Here is a 16712-nt window from a genome sequence, read left to right on the forward strand (position 1 = left end):
GAAGGAGCCATTCCATGCCCCATCTTCTTCCATTCGTGCCCCCTCACCCCTGCCAATTATGGGCAGGGAAGAATTAAAGATCAATTAAAACAGGAAAAACATTCCCCCCCCACACACTTTTTCCCCCCTACTTTACAAGGTGTAGTTGATAAAATAAATTTTTGTGTATTTTTTCTGCTTAAAAACCAGTATCATTGTGCTGGCGTTCTTGGTGGAGGACCCAGAGAAGTGGCTTGGCAATGATCTTGGTCCTTAATTGAAGGGACAGGGCTGTTGAATCTATAACAAAGATTTTCTTCCATGCGCGTTAGGTATTTGAATTAACAAAACAAGAAACACAGTGTTAAAGTCTTCATAAAACTCACCCTTTTCAGTGAATCAGGTTTCATTTAGTTTGTAACTGAGTTCATAACTCTACAATTCTCCAGTTCTGTATAGCATATTCCAGGAGAAACAGCTTAGCCAATATCTGACTTTCTACTGTAGAAAACAAGCAGTCTTTTAGATCTTCTTGACCATTCTTCCACCGCCTTTACCGGCCACCTTTAAGGCCAGCTGCCTGGGTCTCATGGTCAGAAGGGGCCTTGAGAAGAGTATGAGATAGGGAGCAGCAGGTAGCCCAGCTGATCACTGCTAGCCAACCACTCAATGCCATTTGAGACTGGAGAGAAGCAGAGGTTTTACAGAGCACGCTGTTCTCTCCCTCACTTTGGTTGATTCAGGCTTTAAATATACCCATAATTATAGGGCCCCTGGCGTGGCAGAAGAAGTGTTTACCTTGATTTGCTATCTTAGCCTTTCAAAAGAAGAGATTACAGGGACTCTGTCATTCACCTGAAAAATTAGTTCAAGTGCCAAAGGAAGCTTAGGCCCTCAAACTCTTATTGTAGTAACTGGCAGAATGGGCTTCCCACTACAGGAATGGAGTTCCAATGCGAGCAGATGGTCACCGCATCCACCTGTCACAGGACGGAAACCTGATTATAAACAATGCTCGGGCCAGTGACGAGGGATCCTACACATGCAATGCCTACAGAGGGAGCAACTCTGTCAGTGCCAGCACTGAGGTGAAAGTGATCAAGAGCAGGCCTGAAGGTGAGCAAGGACCAGTTCTTCCCCAAAACATCACCAGGCCTTGGGTGGTTGCTGTCTAGATTCATTAATACATTATTTTTTTACTTTGAAAGAGACTGATTAGAATAGTTTGAGTACATTCGAAAAAGCTATTTGTTCACTTGCCGTTGCAGCCCTCCGATCAGGGTTCTGTGCCAGCCCATCATGCACCTCTCCCTCCCCTAACTGCTCTCGGGGGGGGGGGGGGCACGCAGCAGGACCGTGGGTTCTGTTCCAAACTCTGCCACCAGTTTTCTATGTAACGCTGAACTCGCATCAGTTCCCCCAGCTGTGAAATAAGGATGATTAATTTCAGGAGGGAACTGGGGGGCTTAAATCATTAATGCCAAAATGTTCAACTTAGGCAACCAGAAGTTGGCTCCTAAATCCATATTCAGGCACCTATAAATGACATGCCTGATTTTCAGGAGGTGCTGAGCACCCACAACTCCCTGTGCTTCTGGTGGGAGCTGCAGGTGCTCAGCAAACCAAGCCACCTACTTTAGTATCTAACTTAGGATTTCAAGAACCCAACTGAACAGTTTTGGAAGGTATCAAAGACTTGTTTACACAGTCAGCATGGGGAAGGCAGGAACATGCTCTCTCCTAGGTGCTTATGGTGTTTAAAGACAAATAAAAGCCTGACTCTAGGTCCTGGCAGATCAACTGAGCTTTGGCTAATTATGCATTTAGAAATATAAATATGTTTGTCAGAAATTATGCTATTAATGTGAGGCACTAAACAGGCACTGATGCTCTCTCCCTCTCCTCCTGCCATTTGTTTTGCTGCAGCTGTGGACCTGACCAGGATGTGTGTTGACCAGCCACACCTTGCCAACTGTGATCTGATCTTGCAGGCCCAGCTCTGCACTAATGAGTATTACTCCAGCTTCTGCTGTGCCAGCTGTTCTCAGTACCAACCCCAGGACAACCCTGTTCGCTACCAGGGATGAGAATCAGCTCTAGCCCAGCTCCCAAGAGAAGGCAGCCTAGGACGATTACTGGACAGGAACAGGGACTTTGTCCTTTTTACTCCCAAAACAATCCAGGAGCCTCGCTCTGCTCATAACTCAGGTGGGCTGTTTTGCCAATATATGAATGCTACTCAGTGTAATTGTTCAGAGGCAGCAGAAGCTCCACTGTCCCAAACACATCACAGCCCCTTGTTTTTACACACGCTTTGCTGTAACAGCACCTGCCTTCATTCACAGAAGAAATGCTAAGAACCAAACAATCCTGTTAAGCTTCTCTAAAGTAACAGGCAGTGTGAAAGAGAGGGGGAGAGAGACTTCATGCAAGCAAGAGAAAGCTTTCCTAAAAACAAAATCTGTGAGCCACTTGGAAAAAGACAACCACCATCCAGCTAATGCCCTGAACAGTGAGGCTGCATAGACAGGGCGGTGGAATGTTTCTATCTAAAAGCCTGTGGGCACCGAAGGGGGACAGAACATATTGCATGTAAACATGGTGTTCCAATCCCATGACAGCCTCCAATGTTTCTCTAAGGCTATTTCTTTCATCCTAACACACTTTACAAACAGAAATCTAGGCACAGGTCATTTCAGTCTCCACTGAAATATGGCCAGTTTTGGGAAGAAACATATTACTTAACTGCTCACAGCAACAGGGGCATTTCAGGTGGGCCAAGTCCCTGTGCTTTAACCATCCCTGCACTTAGAAAAGCAGGGTCCTGGTTTTTATAATTCATCCAACAACACAGCACCATGCTGGGGCTTAGTGCAAAGACTACTGACTCACCAGTGCTTTAGAGCTCTGTCCTTGCTTAACTGCCAAGAGACTACATGTCCTTTAGGACTCCACCCTCTCAGAGCTGTGGAGGAAGTCATTCCATCAGTGTGGTACTACACTGGAATGCCACATACAGTGTAAATAAAACAGAAGTATTCATCATTCTGTGACCAACAAAGGGTGACACCATCAAATGTATACACAGGACTGTGAAAGAAAACTCTGAGGTGCCTTGCTCAAGCCAAGACAGGGTAACAGAATTATTGCCTCCTATCCTAGTGTATTATGTTTAAAGCTTCCTCTAGAGCAGTGGTTCCCAAAGTGGGGTTTGCGAACCCCTGGGGGTTCGCAGAACGTTTCAGGGGGTTCGAAAGAAAAATTTCATTAATGGCGGCCAGAGGACTCTGCTGGGACCCAGTTGCAGGGCAGACAGCCCGAGCCCCAGGGAGAGCGGGGCCGGGTAGTTTGAGCCGGCAGCCCGAGCCCTCCCCCTCCCCTGTCAGCGGGGGAGCCGGCAGCCCGAGCCCTCCCCTGTCAGCCAAGAAGCCGGCAGCCTAAGCCTCGTGGAGAGCAGGCAGTTTGAGTCAGCAGCCCCAGCCCTCCCCTGTCAGCGGGGGGGCCGGCAGCCCCAGCCCCAGGGAGAGCGGGGCCGGGCAGTTAGCCCGAGTCCGGGCGGTCAGTGGGGGAGCCGGCAGCCCGAACCACAGCGCTCCGCGCAGGGTTGGCAGCCTGAGCCCCAGGGAGAGCGGGGCCGGGCAATTGGGGCCAGCAGCCCGAGCCCTGCCCCCGTCAGCAGGGGAGCTGGCAGCCTGAACCCCAGCGCTCTGCGCGGGGCTGGCAGCCCGAGCCCCAGGAGAGCAGGGCTGGGCAGTAGGGGCTGGCAGCCTGAGTCCCGCCCCCGTCAGCAGGGGAGCCGGCAGCCCGAACCCCAGCCCAAGCTCCAGGAATTTGCCAAATCTCATCTAAAGCCAGAACCACAGCCCTCCTTGTTACCACCAGCCACAACCTCACCCTAAACTAGAGGTGGGTGAAAAATACCAAGCATTTTTCACAGACAGTTTTGAATTTTTTTCACTTTTCAAAATTCCCCAAGAAAAATTTACAAAAAACAAACGGAAAAATGGTCCATTTTCAAAAACTGTTTTCGTGAAACATTTTCTGATTTTTGAAAACCAAAAATGAATTTATTTTTATTCGAAACCATTTTTTTTTTAAAACAAAAGCCAAAAAAACATTTTACGAAACATTTTTGGTTTCTGCTTTTTCTATGTTCGTTAAAAAAAGTTTCAATTAAAAATATTTTTCAGAGGTTCATAGATTCCAGGCCTGGCAGTTGGGGCATCCATCACACTGAGGAAATTTAAACTTAAATCCCTGAAAATATTCATTTTTAGGAGGGGGTTCATGAGATTTCACAATTTAGTGAAAGGGGTTCGCGGGCTGTTAAAGTTTGGGAACCACTGCTCTAGAGAGTTACTGGCTTATACAGCACCATCTCCTTGTTCCAATGTGCCTGCTGTCACTTGAGTGAGTTGGTCAGCTACACCACTACACAGTATATTCCAGCATGTGTAGAGGCCCAACCTACTCACTGTTACTCAACCTTTGGTATTTCCTCTTTGAATCTATGTTGGGCCCTGAGGCACTGCTATTCCCTCCCATCCAGCTGTCCATACTCTGTGCTGCGGAGACCATTTTATTAGCATAAAACTGGATTTTGGTCAGTTCAGTTGTCTATGTGGGTTGTAGCGAATGTGTGCTGGGTACATGCTGAGGTCTAAACTAGTCAATTAACCTAATAATCCATAATTTGCTAGGAAAGAGTCTATTTTCTACTCTTTAACAAGGTTGAGCAAAATTTTACTGTAGTGTATCTATCACCTTTTCTCCTCCTATGCAGGGTACTAAGCAAAATTAGCCTCCTTTCCTATAACAGGACTTTCTTTGCTCCTGTATAAGGCAGCACTGAAGTCTGCATTCTGTTCTGTGACATTAGGCAAATCCCAACTCTTCTCTGCCTCAGTTTCTCCATTAGTGAAATAGGGATACCACCTGCCACACAGGAGTGCTAAGCACTTTAATTCACTCAAGTCTGTAAAGCACTTTGCTGGTTTGCAGTCAACAAGAAAGCATGTGGAGAAATATAAATTAGTGAAATTCAGTTCCTAAAGCTCTCAATATTAAGATTCCTCTCTGATGGCTGTGCATGTGCTCTACAGTGCACCAGCAGCAGGAGGAGAATAGCACTAGAGGCTAGCCCCGCCCCGTCTGATTTCATTGCAATGCCCTGAAGCAAACATATAAAGAAAAGTGAATGAAACACAGTTATAGTGATAGAACTTGATCACCACACTTCCCACAGGCTCAGCTGAGGAGGATTTACCAGTGTAACAATTTCTATAGTCTAGTGTCTAAAACATGTTAGCAAGAGTCAACCTTTGGTTAAGTTACACAATTTTGTAGCACTCGTGTAAGTGGTCAGCTCCTGCAGCACAGGATTGGTGATAAGTTCCACTTGAAGTAAAGGCCTTTTTTCTGGTTAAAGCAGCTGATGTCACTGCATCTAGTTTTGATGTAACTGACTCCACTTCATTAAGTTGATCATACTCTCTCTTCACTGTATAAAGATGGATGATGGTCAGTTTCAGTATAGATATTTGGAAGCAGCTGTCCAGATTTGATTTTTCAAATACAGTTTTATACTCTAGCTATTTTCAAATGGATTCCTAAATACATCTGTTACTTCACTGTTTTAAAAAGACATACAACCACCTTACAAAATGAAGGAAGATGTCCTTTCCCCTACCCATTTTATTCTCTATTTGAGAAGTATGAGATTTTGCTGAATCTTTAATTGTATAGTAACCAAACTAGCAGGTTGTTTACTTTTTTGGGCTGTCTCTAGAAATCATGAAGTAAAATATGTTCACTGTTCAGGGAAGAATGTTAGTGGACCGTAGGAAGATCATATTCTGCTTGGACTGACATCAAATGGTAGGTGTAGCTGTATCAGACAAATCTGAATGTTGTATTCCCCTTGATTGTGGATATCTACAAGCGGAATGAAAAGTTACATGTATGATAGCATTTGTATTTGATGTTGCAGAAAAAGCTGTCACACTGTTTGAGGAATGGTATGCTCATGGTATTAGACAACGCAAGGGGCAGAGTTAATGTTGCACGTCCAATCTTAAACTCAGCATTGCCTGACTTGAGTGCTTAGCCATGCAACTTTAAAATAACACGATAAACAGACTTAGCAAGTGCTATTTTTTTTTTTTTTTTTAAAGAGAAAAAGCGAAGTCTTGAGGAACATGGCTTAGAGCTAGGGTGGGTCTTACCCCAGGGACACACCAGGTTGTAGCAGTCACAGAAAGTACCAATTTATTTCAGTGGAAAAACAAAAGCGCAAATTCCCTTTACCTGGCTTTAGTGTTTGAGACTAAACTTCTCTTATCATTCAAGGTACAAAATTATTGGATTCAGCAGAATGATGGACTTTTTAGAAAGGGAAATATGAGCCACTGTTGTGGCTTGTTTCATACTTAGCTTTCCCGGTGCAGAGAGGCTATGCACATTCACCAACTCTCTTATTGCATCACCACTCACCTTAATAGCATAGGCAGCAGCTTACAGATTTGTGGAATATAAAGAACCTCAGAAAAAAATGGAGACTAGTAAGAGCAGAGATTGATTGCCTTCTCCAAGGGCTGCCAAGATCTTCATGCCTTTACATTGGTTAAGAGAAAAACCACCTTCTCTTCTCTTTCCCATTCTGTTAATGGCACAGCAAGACTAATAGTTTGGACATAACTGCCATGAAACAGAAGGGTGTCATCACTGCTGAATCCACACCGTGGAAGCAAATAAGAGCTTAAAACATTTACTCTATGTGAATCCATGATGCAAATCAAGGATCTCACCAGGCAGTGAAAAATACTATGAGTCTGATTTTCAAAATACTCAAAACTTCAAATGAAGTAAATGAGAACCTTGGGTGCCCAGCACATTTAAAAATCTGGTCCAAGAGCTCTAGGTAACCACTTTTAATAGTATGTAGAAAATATGAGAAAAGGAATTTAGCTGTTGAAAGAATGAATATTTTGTTTGGCTTCTAAGCCTATCAGGCAAGTAAGGGTAAGAACTGAGTGCATACGATACAAAGAAAGTGTGCAGAGGGAGAAAGTATGAAAACAAGGAAAACTTTGCAAAATGTAACTGTTTCTACCACCAACATTTATTTCTGTTAAAGCAGATTATAAATCATCATCAGTACAAATATATAACTTACTTTTGCTTGTAAGGCCAAAGTTTAAAAATAAAGTTAAAACGAGATGGATTTCACAAGTCACCAGAGGCAGAACTTGGAACAGCTGCAGCCCTAATCACAAGGTTTCACAAACAAACAAAAGTTGAAAAACAAATCTATTGAACAAACCCAAAATGGGTTCCTGGGTAGCCCCAGATTGTAGATATGGTTACAGTAAATCACAGTAGTGTTAAAATTGATAGAATTAAGACAAGGAAACTGCAGCAATACATGAAAGAAAATATACATACTATAGAATATTTAGTTTGATTCCATTAAAAAAGACAATAGAATTTCCCCATGGTTTTCAAACCATGGCAATACTGTTCTTTAATTTTTTTTATTTAAAACTACTCTATAGTGACTTTATTGGTCATGACTCATGATTGTTGTTGCAATATGCCACTTACAAATGAACAGATACAAGAACAAGCTAGGGACCCATCTCCTCCCTCCCCTCATATTACTTACAATAAGAATCAGTGATAAATCAATCTTATGTACAATTTCTTACATCCCACCCCTTTTTACCTTTGGCAAGATTACTTACAACTCATACAGCTTTTAATAGCCAGAACTATTTAAAATATTCTAAATGCATAAAAAATAAAGATTTTGGCTTTATTTTATTCTTTATATATATAATATTCGCTCTGTTACTCAAAATGGAAGCTCAACTTTTTCCACAAACAGCTTTTGCTGGGCAGTTGACAACTCCACCCTCTCCTAGTACGTCCGACAACTCCTTTCCCCACCTTAGAAAACTTTGCTTCCTCTTTCCTCCAGGGGAACGTTCACGATTCACAGAAAAGTAGAAAGATCCTAAAGACAAAGGTAGATCATTTGATTTTCATCATGCGAGATCTCTTGATGTTCCAGCAAATGGGCTTCGGGGCCCAACCCCCACCTCTGATCTGTTACATTTCCTCTGCCATTTAGTTTTCCAAGGGGGAGGGAGTGCAGAAAGGGGTGTTTCCATGATTCCTTTTTAATAACTGCATAACAGGTTCATCGTAGGTTTCTCCTCCCCATGACTGCTCCCTCTTCATTTGTAGGGACCTTTTGGGTTTATCAAAATGTACTGATTAGAAATAGTCCTCTGCTCCCTCCATCCTAGCACACAATACACCCGAGCCACAGGACTGTTTAAAGTTCAATCTCAAACGTCTTCTGTAAATCACTTGAGAAGGGGTTAGTTGGAGATGGGTTAGTGCGCTGCTTTGACTTGCTTTCTAGTGCTGCCCACTGTGCTTCAAATGGATCTACCTGGTGGGCAGATGCAGGAGGCTGTAACTGCTTGTCCTCAGTGGCCCATTTGCCACTGTCAACTCCATTGAAAGCTGCGGAGCCATTGTGCTGAGCAGGAGATTTGAAGAAGGGGCTGGCAGTAGCATTGTTGGTTTCATACTGGGGGAATGTCTGCTGTTTGACAAGACTAGGTGACTGATGGGGATGGGATGGAGTGTGACTTGCAGTTCCAAAAACATTGGCTACCATCTGAGAAGGAGTGATTCCAACCACAGGCACACTGGGAGCAGAAAAGGTCATTCCATTTGCTACAGCATATGGCTGAGCAGGCATAAATGCTGGCTGCATTGGCGGTACCACACCAACTGGCACTGGCTGAGGTGCAACAAAGGTGTTCCCTGGAAAAGGTGTTGCTGGCTTGGAAGCTGCAAGGGGAGGCTGTACTAACGGCTGTGGGGCCGCTGGTGGTGGCTGCTGGGCTCTGACAGTCTTTGATACCTCTTCCAACCAGCGGTCTGCCTCTGAGGGAGTGCGTCTGTGAGTCATCTGGAAGAGACTTGGTGAAGTCGCACCTGAGGAGGTGCTCCATTCAGTACCTGGAAAGGAAAACATGGTGAAGTCATTAAAACGTCAGTTTGCCAGCTACATTCACCTCCTTACCAAAGCTAATCAAAGGGTTCCAAAGATGTGTACTCAAAAGCAGCCCCAGGCTCTCAACCCCCACAGCTTGTGAGGATGCTGCAATCTCTGCAAGCACATTTTTGTACCCAACTGGCCACATATGCTGCTCTACTATGTTCAACTCAAGTGGAAACTGACCTCTTCAGGAACTGGAAAGTAGGCCCTGGGCAAACTGAAAGGCTTGGGGGTGGTGGGAGCGGGGAGAAGAATTCTCTTGTTCCAGAAGAGATTTTATCTAATAAATTTGCCACTAGCACTCCCATCACCTCCATTCAGGAGGGGACACTGGCAGCACCAAAGCATCCTTTTACAGTAGAGATCTGATGTTGGTTATCCAACGCAGCGGAGAGAAGGAAGGTGAGAGGCAAGCAGGAAAATGTAGCACTACCTTCCCTTACTACTTGCTCCTACTTTGTATTGGAAATGGCAATTTAAGACTTCCCTGTTCAGAGCCGAATAGCTTTTGAACATGCCAGTCAGGCCTGGTGGACTCTTAGGCCTTGTCTACACTACAAAGTTTTGTCAGCAAAGATTATGCTGCTTTAATTAAAACCGCTGTTGCATGTCCACACTAGTTCCTTGTGTTGGCTGAGTGCATCCACACCAGCAGCTCTTGCATTGACACAGAGAGCAGTGCACTGTGCGTAGCTATCCCACTGTGCAACTGGCCGCAGGGTGTGTTGGGAAGGGTTTGCAATGCCTCATGGGACAGGTATAGGGTTACCATACATCCGGATTTTCCCGGACATGTCCAGCTTTTTGGTCCTCAAATCCCCGTCCGGGAGGAATTTCCAAAAAGCCGAACATGTCCGGGAAAATAGGGAGGCATGGTAAGGGGACCCCGAGTGCGAGTGGCTGCAGCAAAACTTACAACTCCCGCGATCTGCCGAGGCACAGAGGCGGCGGGCGGCATCCGAGCGCGCAGCCGCCTCCTCCCCGGGCTCCAACTTTCTCGGCTCCCGCCGCTCTCCACCGCGGCGGGGGCCGAAGCAACTTCCCCAGCGCAGCAGAAGCCGGAGCCCGGGGGGTGGGAGGGAGGAGGGGGAATGCAGGGTGCTCAGGGGAGGGGGCGGAGTTGGGGTGGGGACTTTGGGGAAGGGGTTGGAATGGGGGTGTGGAAGGGGCGGAGTTGGGGCGGGGTCCCCGTGGAGTGTCCTCTTTTTTTCAGTGTTGAAATATGGTAACCCTAGGCAGGTACAGCATCACACGATGCAGGTTTCTCAATCCCATCATTCCAGGGGCATCCTAGATTGCCAGCCGCTTTTCACCTGAAGTGTGTGGGGGGGAAGGAGAGGAGAATGGTGTGTCTGGGGTGGGGAAGACAGCAGGCTGACAGACCTATCCCGAGGCAGGGGGAGGGGGACACCCCCCCACGTCAGCCCCCAACTCTGCTCAGCACAGCAGTCTCTTCCGAAGTAGCCCATTCTGCCTGCCTGCCTATGGTTCTATGATTCCCGCCGAGTTCTCCCACAGCCTCCTCAGCTGCCAGGAGCAGCATCTAGCTGTGAGCTCTCTGTGCTGAGGAATGTCAAAGCAGCACAGCAGTCCCTCCCTCCCCACCCCCAGCAGCAGTCTGCCTGCCCCAGTGTTCCTAGTGCAGGACAGAACAGGAGCATTCCAATGATTTGCTCTTTGTTCCCCAAATGGAGCGGCACGCTCAGCAGTCAGATACTTCCCCTTTGAAATGGGGGTTGGGGGACAGGGTGCACGCCTGCAGGGCAGCAAAACAGTGAGCAAAGCGGTCATGGTAGGCATTGTAGGATACTGATGGAAGCCAGTTATGTCAACAAAACAAACAACAGTGTCTACACTGATGCTTTGTCATTTTAACTTTGCCACAAAAAGCCCTGTGCCTCTCGTCAAGGTGGTTTTGTTTTGTCAGCAAAACAGCAGCATTTTGCTGCCAAAAGTAGCTCTGCAGTGCATACACCTCCCGTTTTGTCAGCAAAAGGCAGCTTTTACTGACAAAACTTTGTAGTGTAGACAAGGCCTTAGAATTCAAGCTGTAGCAGCTATGGTGGTAGCAACAGTATCTTTGGTTTTTTTACTTAATTAGCAGGATCACAAAATCTCTTTCCTCTACTTCTTATTCTTGATCTCATCCCTCATTTCCCAAAACTATTTAAGCGATTGTGAATAGTGCTAGATTGGAAGCCTTGGAGACTAAAGTCCTATTAATCAACAGAACATGTAGATAACGGGCAACTATATGAGTTCTCTCAACTGCCTATTAGCCCTGAGCTGGGAGGAACCATCCCAGTTGGGTAAAGATGGTAGTTCTGTCACATAGCCAATTCAAGCCTTGGTCTTTCTACTTACAATCCACAAGGGTGCGGATAACCTGCCTACTAGAAATCCTGGCCACTCAGACCGACCACCAATTGCACACAGGGCCAAGGTTTTTAGATATCAAGAAAACTTTAGCATTATAACTGAGGCCAGATTGGAATCTGTGACCTAGCGACAAAATGCTCTGTCCCCCAGTGACTACGACTGAACTTGTAACAAATTCCATTATCTAGTGGAGGGCTCACGGGGAGAGGGGTTGTTGTTTGAATATCCTTGCCCTGATGGATTTTAGGATTTTACAGGAGGTTGGATCTGATGGGACTAGGAACACTTTAGGGCTCCTCCTAAGGTACTCATTTTCCATTACCTAAATGTGGGACTGCAAATGTATTTTTAAAATAGTAGACAAGATACACACTCTTTGTATTGCATATATACACTAAAACCTTTGGGATGTGTATTTAACAATTTGCAACATTCAATAAAATAGTTAAACTGTACTTACTATGACACCCTTGTTTTGTTCTTCCTTCTCTCCCTTCCTTCATCTCCACTCTTCCCTTACTCTTTTCCCACATAATTCAGTCTGTTAACCTCTGTCTAATTTTTCTGCAATGTTCAATTCTCAAGATTTCAGTTTATTTTCCCTGGCAGTTCAACTTTTAACTCATTTCTCAACACAGTTTAGATTCCATATCATTTCTCCCTCCTCCCATGTTCTTCCTTTCTTCCCTTCTCAAGTTCCCCTGGTCCCCTTCTTCCTCTCCCCATGCCAACTTTCCAACCATGAAGGAAAGGGGAACCAGAAAGGCAAGGAGGCAGTACTATAGTTCAAATGCTGCTTAGTGTTTTGCTGAAATAGAAGAGAATGTCTGTGAACAATGAGTTATTAACTGTCTAATCCCTAAAATCAGGCAAAGAGACAAAGCTCTCTGACTTTGGCCGAAATAAGTGGAGACACGGTATCCACAGATCAGGAGTCTACTGCTGTCATTACACATGAGCTCCGTTGGTGTGCAGGGCCTGGATTCAAGGATCTGTGGTTAATCTATCGCTGGATGTGATGCTAAACAGTTGAAAACATTTGAGTGGCAAAATTAAACCCTTAGCTGCCTGGGAAGCTATCAGAGCTGGAGTTTAGGGCCTGTCTATTAGGAAAGTTCTACAGGTAAAACAACCCTCCAATCCCATGTAGACACATTTACTCTGATATAAAGATGGCTTTTTCATTTAGCTTAAACCCATTCCCAAGTAACGCAAACTGTATCAAAAAGTCACTGGAACAGGAGTGCCCACGTGTGGGGTAGTTATACTGGTATAGCTATATTGGTTTAAATTCACACCATAGCTTATACTAAAAAACCTTTCCCATGTATACAAGGTCATGGCTACGTCGAGGGCCAGATCAACTGCTCAGGGGCAGCTTTAGTTTCCAAAAGGGTCAGATCATGACCACTAAAGACTGTCAGCACCAAATAAAAACTCCCCTTATTAGCGCCAATAAAAAAGGGTATTTTAGGTATAGAAACAACACAGAATTTTCTTTGCTCTAAATTTCCATGACTGGCCTTTTTGGCAACTTAAGAAAATCATCAGGTGCTAAGACAAAACTCACAGTACAACCTATAATCCCATAACCATCCAGTTCATGGCTTCCCTCTACCATTTGGAAAAAACCTACTTCCAGCTATTGTCACTGTCCCTTCCACTCCTTCAATGAGACAAATTTGTAGCTGTCCCAGGGACTCAATCATACTTTTGAACCTAAGTTCTCAAAACAACTCAGAGGACCTATACCCAATCTTACCAGAGAATGTGGCTGCAGCTCCAGTATTAGCAGCAGGAGCAACAGGGGCATGAGCCCAAGGATTGGTTTCACGAACTGGCATAGCTGTGGGTGCTACAGCAGCTTGGGATGGTTTAACAGCAAGCACACAGAAGGCAGAGGCAGTGCCATTAACTAAAATGGGAGCAGACAACATCATTGCAGTTAATTCATGCAAGGCGTGCAGGTGATTGGAGGAAAGGGCCTTGTCATTCCTGCCAAACATATACCACTTTTACAAACACACATGACAAAAGCTTGTGTAAATTAGCTCAGCGTGGAATAGTGACTAATTTACAGCCCATTCAAACTTTATAAAGCCAGTTATTTTAATTCTACCAAATCAACTGTTAGCTACACAGTTGGACTGTGGATTTTCTAAAATCCTATCAGTAAATAAGAAGCTAGTTTTATGAATAAAGCTGTTTCAAACTGGCTGAAATAAAAGCAGGTATGCAGAGAGAATCAGAATGAAAGTCAACAGAACACTCAAATGCAACTGATTTTGTTTTCTCTGTGCTTTAAAAAAGATGAAGTTCTCCCATAATAATATTCGATTCCATTCACATGATTTCATATATACTAAAAATCAGTAACACAATTATATAACTCCCACTCATCACACCTCATGTTAAAATGTCTCCATGTTTTAGAACAAATTGAGATTTGGTGTCATATGCATGCTTCATTTGTGATCTCCAGTTTGAGGGGCCCTCTGTATCAGACTTGCGTACACTGGCACCACATTTAAAACCACACTGCAATTCAGTAGCCAGAATAGTAAGGTAGCCATTGTCTCTCTCTCTCTCCCTCCAACCCCTGGACATAATACAATTTTGGGGATGGTGTATGAATCTTTTTTGGGAGATTAAAAACAAAACAGAGGAAACAGCTATATGCACATGAGATGAATAAAGCAAAATGTGTCTTCAAACAGCAGATGATATAATGGTTGTGCAAGAGGAAATCTGAGACATTACAGTGATGGCATGCTACTGGAAAGCAACATTACATAAATACAAGCATCATCCAGCATGTCCATGCAAGCTTAAAAGTTACAAACCTTGAAAGGCAGGAGATTGTGGTGCAACTACTGTGATTGGTTTTGTCATAGGAGCAGAGGAGAAGGGGTCCTCTGACGGTGTGCTGAAAGCATTAGTAATCTGGGAGCACAGGGAGCTAATGCTGTCCACTTCCCCTTCCATCTCAGGGACTGAAAATTAAACACAGATCATTACTCATGGAAAGTTAAGGGATACAGAAAAGATGAAGTAAATATTAAAGCAGTTAATCATGTGCCCAAGTTCCTTATCTCACAAGATATTCCTTCTGTTGACTTGGATAGCCTTATATGTAGATTGGGTTTACCACCCTCTCAATCCAGGGTTAAGACTTGGCAGTAGAAATACAAAGCTATATGCAGCGTATTTGGGGAGTTTTATCCTTGAGAGAAAGTGGAGTATTTGGTTTCCAGTTTTGAAGTGAGTTTCTCACAGCCTCTCTCCTGGTTGATAGGACAGGCCATCCATTTTTAACATGTAATTGTATCAAGTTTTGTTCCCGGGAAGTTCAGAAAATAAGTTCTTACACAGCTTTGTTACAGACATAAGACAGTTGTACACTATATTGTCTTACGCAACGTATCAATGGCTCACAAGGCATCTGACTCAAGATGTAAAATGGATGTTACTATTCAAATGATATACTTCAAACTGCAGGACAGCTGCTCACAGGGGCTAATAAGATGTAGCAATAGGTGTAGCTGCCATTCAGGAAATGATCACATATTTTGCCCTCTAAAAGGTATTTTGTGGGACGGGCTTTTCTGAAAGTGAAGCTGTAAGGAACACCACTGACAATTCCTTACTTGTATCGGGTTACAGCTGTGACAGTTAAAAGCCAGGAAATACAAAGTGAGGTTGACACTTTCTCAAACTGCAGAGGCATTGCAGCTCATGTGGTATAATTCAGTATCATCATTTGTTATGGGCCCATTTGATGCATAATGGGCATTCACTTTGATTACACACACATCCTTACTACTCCGCCAGCTTAAATTTTGTATATTTCTTTAATAAAACCATGACAGTTAAGCTTTTATATGTCTATTGCATAACTAGACTTGACCACATTTCCCCGTGTCAGTACGTGTGTGGAAAAAGTGAGAGGTATTTTTGGCAAATGATGCTGAAATGTCAGATTTTCCAGATATTCCTACTCGTATTGCTCTCCAAAAGTGCCTCCGGATATCAGCGCCACACCCTTCAGCAGTACATGGAAGCAATGGAAGCAAAACAACAGCAGCGCAGAGATTACAAGTGACATGAAAAATTCAGGAAGACTGGGCAAAAGCGAATGGAGTGTATGCCACTTAAATGGGACATGCTTAATCAAGACAGTACTTTATCGGGACACCTCCCACAGAACCCATTTAACCGGATACTGAATGGAAAGGACAACTGCAAAAATGGGACAGTAATAGAATAAATTCTTAACATGAATGTATTTAGCTAGTACTAAGTTGTTCATTACCAGATGTTAAACAGATGTGAAACTATTTGGCAACTTCTGCTTTAACATTAGAGCTTAAAGATGAAAAGATTAAGAACGAATGAAGACATGTAAATACTGCCTGTTATTTTTGCCGTTATTCAGTATTTTTTTCCCCCTTAACTTTAAGGTTTCAGATCTTTAAAATGGGGCTATCAGAATATAAGACATGCAGCAGGATATCCTACTTACTGGGATTCTAGTGTGTGTATATATATATTTTATTAATATATTGCATAATCATCACTACTTACATTTGTATTGGGATGATTTAGTGCGAAAGCTGCAAAGTTTTCTAGACATGGCACCACACACTACTGAAATACAGCCACTTTGCACCACTTAATACTAAACAAAGTTGTTTTAGTTGGGGAGGCAAAAGCAGCTCATTTAACTGTTCTGAAGAAGAATTTAGGGAGGCAGAATTTGACAGGGACCTCTAGGATAACACTTGTGAAAAAGGTCACAGGATCTTTAATGATCACAAGAGGTCAAGACTTTAGTGTTTTACATCTCAAAAGCCATTATTAGTACAGAGCCCCCTACCATCACACTTGGCTTTGGTTTAATGACAGAGGGAAGAGCGCCATCTACTAATTCACCAACACCTCTTCCTGAGCTTTTCTTGGAAGTCTCAAACACCAAGAACAAGTCAGTTTACCTTCTGCTAATGATTTACATATGAAACCCTAATCCCTTCCCTGTCAACATAGTTCTTCTGAGCTGTGACACTTTTGTTAGTGGCAGGCCATCTGAAGTGAAGTGGAAAGAAAGAACTGGTACATTCAACAGCACTCAGCAAGTTAACTTCATGGTTAAAACCAGGAGGTAAGAGGCATGCAGGGAAAGGAAGCTTTTGACGTCTGCACTTGCAAAGGACAATGTTACGGTATAGGGGTTCTCAACCTTTTTCTTTCTGAGCCCCCCCATGTTATAAAAACTCCACAG

General features: G+C 43.9%; 2 protein-coding genes across 9 annotated transcripts in view; one reads left to right on the plus strand and one right to left on the minus strand.

Moving 5' to 3' along the window:
- PAPLN (papilin, proteoglycan like sulfated glycoprotein) overlaps positions 1-2789 on the plus strand; it is a 63934-nt gene extending 61145 nt beyond the window's left edge. Inside the window, exons 27-28 of the mRNA XM_029911432.1 lie at positions 920-1095; positions 1906-2789. Of these exons, the coding sequence (XP_029767292.1) occupies positions 920-1095; positions 1906-2066 (337 nt within the window). The 3' untranslated portion in view covers positions 2067-2789. The remainder of the gene's footprint in view (positions 1-919; positions 1096-1905) is intronic.
- A 4288-nt stretch (positions 2790-7077) lies between these two features.
- Positions 7078-16712, minus strand: part of NUMB (NUMB endocytic adaptor protein) — a 159209-nt gene continuing 149574 nt past the window's right edge. For 5 of the 8 annotated variants that reach the window (XM_026651381.1, XM_026651384.1, XM_026651383.1 and 2 more), the window contains 3 exons: positions 14278-14427; positions 13197-13349; positions 7078-9015 (listed from right to left, as the gene is read on the minus strand). In XM_026651381.1, coding sequence (XP_026507166.1) covers positions 8318-9015; positions 13197-13349; positions 14278-14427 — 1001 coding nt within the window. In that variant the 3' untranslated portion in view covers positions 7078-8317. The remainder of the gene's footprint in view (positions 9016-13196; positions 13350-14277; positions 14428-16712) is intronic. The other 3 variants (XM_026651387.1, XM_026651386.1, XM_026651385.1) reach the window with 1 other exon arrangement.

The sequence above is a fragment of the Terrapene carolina genome, unplaced genomic scaffold (assembly GCF_002925995.2).
Source record: "Terrapene carolina triunguis isolate 2854851 unplaced genomic scaffold, T_m_triunguis-2.0 Scaffold96, whole genome shotgun sequence".
Lineage (NCBI taxonomy): Eukaryota > Metazoa > Chordata > Testudines > Emydidae > Terrapene > Terrapene triunguis.